An 8,410-nucleotide genomic window follows, 5' to 3' on the forward strand; every position below is an offset into this window, starting at 1 on the left:
GCCAGCCAGCCAGCCAGCCAGCCAGTCAGTCAGCCACACAGGCTAAGGCTCACACCGGCGTGACACACAAAACACAAAGACAGGTAGAAGGCGGCTTTAGGGGATGGGAGCAGATGTGTGCACCAGGGGCCATTGGCAATTCAGAGGATTTGGAATAGTGAGGTGTGATGCTTATGAAATTGTGTGTTGTTAGATGATATGCATCATTAGGTGGTAGGTGTGTGTCCAGGTTGTGTTTCATGCAAGTTTGTGAGTCAGTTAACTGCTGCAAATATAGATCTTCAACCTCACAGAGAGAGTGTCAGATGTGGTCATATCAGTGAAATTCACACATATTGAAATTGAAATTTTGAATGAGTTTTTTTTTTTTTTCTTCTTTTTTTTCATTTAACAAAAAGTGACACAAAAGAACTCCTAAAATGACGGAAGTATCTGCTTTGGCTATTTAATAAGTTATTGAGAAATCTAATTGGATTAGCTGTTATTCCCAACATGGTGATTTACATGAAGTGGACAAATCAGTTATGTTGGTGGCTGCTTTGAAAAGGGGAGCAGGAGACTGGCTGATAAGAACTGAGAGTATAAAGTTAGGGCTCAAAGAGTGCTTGAGCAGAAAGCAGAGACACATGGAGTAGGGGGGACCGGTACCCCGTTCCTCTGCAAGCTGCGTTGTTTGGGGGATTGAAGTTGGGAACTCTCTCCACTACTAATTGCGCGCCGGTGCCTTTCATGAATATTCATTCTGGCGTGTTCAGACCCCGCCTAATTAGCCGAGAGATAGAGGAAGAAACTCGCACCTTTTACCACAAGAGAAGCGTCCACCCCCCCACCCCCCCGGTCGCATTCTCATGGGGATGCTGGCAGAATAGCCCAAGTTCATTAGCCAAAAAAGAAAGGGAAAAAAAGTTACCTGAAAAGCACGGGACGGTTTGGTCTTCAAAATGGATGGGCAAACAGAGTTTTTTTTTTTTTTTTTGCGGGTGCATATTTAGTGCCTATTACGCATGTCTATCAAAAAAAAAAAAAAAAAAAAAAAAAACGTGGAAACGAAATACAATTATCTGATTGAGTGAGTTGGTGAATATTATTCCACTCACTGTAGTTGGGAGGTACATCACATGAATTTTAAAATCTAAACATAGCTTGTGGCAGGTCGAAATGTTCCCCCTGGAATTGAGGAAGACTTGTATTTAACATCTAATATGAGGCCGAGGCCGGTTTTTTTTGAGTGAGTGAGTGAGTGCGTTATTCTCAGGTATGCCATTGGAAAATAAAACCCGATTAAACTTTATTTCAAAATGAAATGTTTGCATATTTTATAGCCTTAGAATAAGGACAAAAATAACCTGCACTTAAATCTTACAGTACAAACCCGAAAATATTAGAAATTCTATTCTGATTATTAGCACAATTTATCTCTTTTGCGTTATTTTTGTCATCTTATTGGAAAGTACAGAAAATGTTCTGACTTTTACTAATTTCGCAATTCTCCACTTAACTATTTGTCATTTTTATACATCATCATCTGCGTCACCTTACTGTATGGACAACCAGGCAGAGAGAGAGAGAGACAGAGAGAAACTTGAAGGGTCGATGGGGTCCCATTGGTTGTGGTGCGTCCTGACAATAAATGCTGCATATTAAGTAGATTGGGGGTAAGATTAACACGTGACTGACTGAAAAATAGACCAGTCGTTCTAATAATAAACCTCTAAATTACAGTTACACAAGAATACACTGCATTTAGTTAAACACTTGTTTTGTTTTTGTTTTGTTTTTTTTGTTTGTTTTGTTTTTTAATGAAGTAAGGAAATCAGGTTTGGTCAGAAAATACATCATGTTTAGTTAAGTGTCCTGTCCAAGATAAAATTAGTTTTCAGAGTCAAGGTTTTAATGTCTCTCTAGTTTCTGCATGTTCACATTATGTCAAGACATCACAAGAAAGAAACTGGCGAGAAAGTAAAGAATAAATCAGGGAATTGTGTTTCCAGGGTGATACAAAGAAGACACTTATTTCTGGTAAAAGAGGTCACCCAACTTCCTCTACACTCATCTCTGCGGTTCATACTCAGTGTGCTTCGTAATTTCTTTCTTTTTTCCCCCTCCCCTTCTCTATTTTTTTAAATCCATCATATCGGGTTCATTTCCAGCCGCTTTTCCTGTACGGCCTGTCATTCACCACTAAGTTCTGTGTGATCCCTTTCATCGAGCGCACCATGGAAACCTAGTGCGTCCTGGCAAAAATGCACCTCAGCGCACACAAGGCCATATTCTTTACAAAAGGGGCCAAAGCATCTGGATCTCTCTTTTTCCAGCAGCTCCTCGCTGGCATGGCAAAACACAAGACTGGGTCTGTGTGGCAGAAACCACTGCTTTTTATAGACTGGGAGACAAGAATGACTGAATGGCTAACGCATCTTCATTAACTGAGAGCTGCATGGAGCTCCGGTCCCTTATAGCAGTGACACGCAGCCAACTGAGGTCTCTCAGGAGTTTAACGCGCAGAGAAAAAGACACTGACAATAAGAAATGTCCTGGCTGGGATTCCCCATTAACGACTCGCGTTAGAGGAGCATTGTCCATCATTGTCTTACGTGTTATTATTATTATTATTTTATTATTATTATTATTTTGCATTTTATACAATTTCCCTAGAATATTCTATCAGCCATTAGTTATACAAAATAATGTTAAGTCCAGCTAGTATGAAATCTTATTATAGTCCATGTTTAAATTAGGCAGTTTAATCATGCAAATGATTGTTTCTCGAGAATTAAGGGGAAAAAATATTTGCAAGATGTAACTTAATCATAAGAAGTGTTTCATCAAATGAGGCATATTATGAATACCACCAATAAAAGGGACATTGCATTAAAAGAATATCATCATATATCTTTAAATCTGACTTTGTTTCGAATAAATGGCCTTAAAATGACAGGCAGATAACTCGCGAGGATTGTCCCCCCACTCATCCCAAATAAATATATAAAGGATGCGTGGATAAAAAACCACGCCTTTCAAGAGATGATGACGAGCACCTGTGACCCCGACAACATTTTCCACACACACATACACACACCCACACAGAGACACACTCGCTCGCTACATTGTTAACGCTGGAGACAAGAGTACAGCAAGGACGCGGTCACAGGAGAAAGGAGACAACTTACCTTTTAGTCATGTAGTCCTGGATTAAAATGAACACTAGAGTTGAGTCGTCCTGTAAATAGAAAGAGAATAGTCGCATTGGGGGGAGAAGATGACAACAAACAAACACGCGGCTAAGATAAAACGGCAAAAACATTGCTTTCAGGTAAATGATTAAAATGGGACTGTTGCGCCTGAAAAACCTTCCAAAAAGCTCCTGTTTTAGAAAGAGTGGAACATGTGCCTGATTGCAGAGTTTTAGGCGAATGGAACGGGAGAGATGTAAGATTTGTTTAAAGCCCCGCATTTCCATTTAAGAACGTGATTGTGTTTGCAAAGATCCCTTTCAATCTTCGCATCCCCCCCCCTTCCCTCTCTCTACCCCTCAGCGTCTCTGAGGCTGCTTTGCAATTCATAGAATTGGTAATTTGCTATTGGGACAAAACGTGAAGGGAAAAATAATCAGATCAACCGGGAGAGGTAGTGAGGAAGGAGCCAGGAGGAAGAAACACAAGGTTTCTCTCTCCAAGTTGCTGCTTAGTAAAATGCTTCGAGAGGTAAATGATATAAGAATATAGGCTATTTTATTTTCTGGAATCGGTGAAATCAAAATTTCCAGGGCTGTGGGAATCCAGAGCAGCTGCAGCGGCTTGGCAGTGAAGAGTGTCATACAAAAATTAAATTAGATTGTTTTATGATCAATTATAAATGACTATTATCAGATATGGCACTACACCTTGATAACGTCTATATTATTCAGGATTTCAAAATAAGATATTGAATGATGTGAATAAATTGTGTATAATATGTCACCCCTGTCACCTGCACTACGTGTGTGTGTGTGTGTGTGTGTGTGTGTGTGTCTGTGTCTGTAGGGGGATAGACAGATAGAGAGAGAGAGAAAGCGTATCTTGGCTTATCATAACTAAGTGGGTGGTGATGATGAGATCATACAACATTGAAAATTACCGAGACAATACAAATAAATGACATACGCGGAGGCTTTGAAATAGAGCAAATGCTTTCAAATTTGTCACACATTTACAGCAGCATTCACAGACACATCACATAGCTTTATTTACACGCCTCCCGTTGTGTGGGTGGCTGCAGAGCTGGAGCATCGCGCCTTATGATCTGTTTAAAATGAGGAGCGCTATAATCATCAGTGACCTATTATAAAAGGTGCTCGGGTGTGTGTTTATAAGTGCATGTGTTGGAAAGAGGGGGGGGGGGTCAACCCTTCAAAAAGATCTCCGCACTCCCCCACGTGGTTATTTGCAAAACAACCGATCCAAACCCAGGGAAACCTAATCAAACCCCGCTGCTGCAGCACTGTTCACCTTCCTTGGAGAGAATTGGGGGGAAAAAAATAGACAGGAGGCATATCTGTGCGAGCGAGTTATCAATGGAAAGCAGGTGTACGAAATGAGAAGAGTACTGTTAAAAACTCAAAGAGACATTTAATAAATAGAACATATGTTTTTCTGCAACATATGTAAGATCGGAGCTCTATTCATCCTGTGCGAAAAATGCGCTGTACCATGCTCTGAAACCCTGCGCCTATTGAATATGTCCCTTGTGGGCTTGAATCGGAGAGGAGCCAATACAAACGAAGGGGAGGCGTGTCCTCGCTCTTCCCCAAGACCTCCCAGAGCAGGTTGTTGCGTTTTGGCTCTAAAGCCTGGAGACCTCCGAAGTGCTCGTCAGTTTTCGAAGTAGGAGCCATGGCGACAACAGCTCAGTATATTCCGAGGAATAACTCCTTACCGTCTAACCCGCTCATGCATCCGGATTCGGATAGGATGCACCAGGGGACGACCTACAGAGAGGTGCAGAAAATGATGCACCACGAGTACTTGCAAGGGCTTGCGGCTACCAACACGGGACACCCGATGAGCCTGACGCACCACCAGTGGCTGCCCACCTCCAACACCGACTGGTCCAGCGGCACCCACATCGGACAGCAGGAGCACAAAGCCAGCGTGCAGGCGAGCCGGGAGGACCTGAGCAGCGGCTTCCACCACAGATCTCACCTGGTGCACCAGCAGACGCAGAGTGGCCACCATGGTTCGTGGGCGCCCACCACGACGCACCACTTATCCCCGCTGTCCCCAGCATCCAACGGCCACCAGTCCCTGGTCTACTCCCAGCCCGGATACACAAACCTCAACGCAATGTTGAGTCCCCAGCCCGGCTCCCTGCACCACGGTATGCGGGACCCACTCCACGACGACTCGGGCAGCCACGACAACCAGATGGAGTCGCCTCAGCAGGCGTTCAGTCACCACCAGGACCACTCGGACGAGGACGCGCCCAGCTCCGACGACCTGGAGCAGTTCGCCAAGCAGTTCAAGCAGCGGCGGATCAAACTGGGCTTTACACAGGCGGACGTGGGCTTGGCCTTGGGCACCCTGTATGGAAACGTCTTTTCTCAGACCACTATCTGCAGGTTTGAGGCGCTGCAGCTCAGCTTCAAGAACATGTGCAAACTTAAGCCGCTCCTAAACAAGTGGCTGGAGGAGACAGACTCAAACACTGGCAGTCCCACCAATTTGGACAAGATTGCTGCGCAGGGCAGGAAACGAAAGAAGAGGACCTCCATTGAAGTGGGGGTGAAAGGGGCGCTGGAAAATCATTTCTTAAAATGCCCAAAGCCATCTGCTCATGAAATCAGCACTTTAGCCGGCACTCTGCAGTTGGAAAAAGAGGTTGTCCGTGTTTGGTTTTGCAACAGAAGACAAAAAGAGAAAAGAATGACACCAGTGGGGGTCCCTCACCCGAATATGGAGGACGTATATTCCCAAGCAGAGACCCCTCCTCTACACCGCACACTACAGAGTCCTGTGCAGTGACTGTTTTCATGAACAATCCGAGCATTTCCGCGGGGGGATAGAAAAAAAAAGAAAGGGACTATGGAGTTTACAGTATTTAAGTTTGGCTTTTGTTTTCCAGAGAGAAAAGAGACATGGAAAAGTTGAACAGATGAGTTTTGCCCTTAGTATTCGGAGATCGTCATGTCCAACAAATAGATGGCAAGAGGGAAAATGTTAAGAAAAAAAAAGAAAAAGAAGAAAAAAAAATTCGCTATTACTGATTCCGTGCGCATTTAAAGTGAAACAAAGATCTTTATTTACCAAAATTATATGGAGGAGACATGCATATAAAGTAAATTTGATATCCCATGGCTGATTCAAATGGGGAGTAATTAAATGTGTCAACTGAGGCCATCTCCTCCTGGTGTACAATGAACTGTTGGCGCTCACCAGAATGAGGTGGTTGCCTGAATATGATCAACACTGGAGATGAATAGCCTACAACTGAATGAACATTTTTGCTTTTTCAGGCTTAAACTGATTAACCAGATTTCTGAATATTAGTGTATACTTTCTTTGTTATATTAAGTGTGATGTTTTGGTTTGGAAATATTTGAACTTCAGTCTCTTTCTCTCTCTCTCTCTCTCTCTCTCTCTCTCCCTCCCTCCCTCCCTTCCTCCCTCTCTCTCTCTCTCTCTCTCTTTCTCTCGCTCTCTCTCTGTGCAGACTGTCTATTATTTCTGTCATTATTTGCTATGGGTGCTGTAACTCATCAGCAGCCTCTTAATATTATTTTTCTGTTTACTCAGAGGGGGAGTTGATAGTGGAAAAGTGAGAGAAATGATGGCACCCGATGAACACTCATACTTAACGTCAGACACATTTCAGAAAAATGTCCAATGCAACAGGACGTCTAAGTTCTGACTGCATGCCTTAAAAATATTTAAAGCTTTGCAGCTGACCACGTCGAAATTTGTAAACAGCATCAGACGCTAAAAGGGCAAATCCAAACAGGCATTTCTTCTTTTCTTTGGGGAGGGGTTTGTTGTTTTCGAATTATTGTTTTTCTTTGCATGGAGCACTTATTCTTTTGTTAATATTATTATTGCAATTTTACACTAGTTAATAAAATTGTGAGTGGAGCTGATCTTAATAGGCTTAAACACAACAAACCCCATGTTTACAGGTTCCTGGTAATCGCCACACAGCGCTGTCAGCTCGCACTGCTCACTGCCTCTTATCCTGTTGTATTCCAAACATTTTCAAGAGAGATTGGTCAAATACTAATAGTAATAGTAACTCAGGTAACTTCAGTGCCCCGTGTCGGAATATCACACCTGTACATGATTTTTGTTCCTCTGTGTTTTTTTCACAAAAAAAAAAAAAAAGTTTTAATCTGGTTACAACCACACCGTTTTCCTTTGTCCCACACATCCATTGTATTATATTAAAACGCTGGATTCGGAGATAAGAAAATAATAATTCCTTAAGGGAGAGCGACGAAGGGACTCATTTTAGATATATTTATTTTTTTCTGACCTGAAAGGAAATCTGAAAATCTCATGCGTTGTGTGCCATTTCTCAATGTTGGACCAGTCCAAAAAGCCTCCAGCAGTGCTATTCAGTACAGATGAGGGAAACTTCTTTTTTTTTCAAGAAAAAATAATAATAATGATAAAAAAAGATTTTAGAGAAAATGTTGCCAGGATTATTTCCGATATGTAAATATGTCCAATATGTAAACTTGTATTTGTTCTGAGATATCGTTTTGTTTTTGTTTCTTTCCGGGCAGTTTTGTACACTTACTAATTCCAAGAAGATATTTTAATATGATTTCATTTATGAATCTGACCATTTATATATATATATATTTATTTCTTAAACGTGTTTGGAGCTTTTTGTTTAGCTCTGTTAATGGTTTATGTTGCAGTGGATTTCAGTATGTTTTTTCTTTTTGTTTACTACATTGGTTGTATGTTGATTGCTAAATGTAGACTGCAAAGTCACATTTATATTTATGTTATAGTAATATTTTATTACTTACATAAAACATATATACAAGAAATGGTCTTTTGTCTTCATTAAGATCCAAACCACTCGTCCTTTGTTGCTGTCTGTTGTAGCATCGCCAAGCGAACAAGATAAAGATGATCATAAAGTTTAATGCTGTTCAGTGTGCTGAGCATCGGGAGGTGGCGAGCACACCATGTGTTCAGTTTAAATAGCAGTGATTCGTTATGTAACAGGGGGTCGTTTAAAATCAGAAGCTGTGTACATGTGCTGTTAAGGGGAATAGACAACAGTATTTTACCTCAGGCATTCCCTGCTAAGTTCACACAGTCTCTGACGTTGTTCACATCTTTGTGTAATCGCAGTATTAAATTGTGCAATATTAATACGAAATTATTGTCTTTTCATTGAGTGATTATTATTATTTTTATTATTATTA

The 8,410-nt window shown here is 41.5% G+C and overlaps 1 protein-coding gene across 1 annotated transcript; it reads left to right on the top strand.

Moving 5' to 3' along the window:
• Positions 1-4,797: 4,797 nt before the first annotated feature.
• On the top strand, positions 4,798-8,026 carry pou3f1 (POU class 3 homeobox 1). The gene has a single exon (XM_018700072.2). It carries the CDS (start codon positions 4,872-4,874, stop codon positions 5,997-5,999), a length of 1,128 nt encoding a protein of 375 aa, XP_018555588.1. The 5' UTR covers positions 4,798-4,871; the 3' UTR covers positions 6,000-8,026.
• Positions 8,027-8,410: the final 384 nt, after the last annotated feature.

The sequence above is a fragment of the Lates calcarifer genome, linkage group LG15 (genome assembly GCF_001640805.2).
Source record: "Lates calcarifer isolate ASB-BC8 linkage group LG15, TLL_Latcal_v3, whole genome shotgun sequence".
NCBI classification, from domain to species: domain Eukaryota; kingdom Metazoa; phylum Chordata; class Actinopteri; family Centropomidae; genus Lates; species Lates calcarifer.

Excerpts from the sequence above, each read along its gene's own strand:
- pou3f1 (XM_018700072.2), top strand. The coding sequence starts at position 4,872 with ATGGCGACAACAGCTCAGTATATTCCGAGGAATAACTCCTTACCGTCT.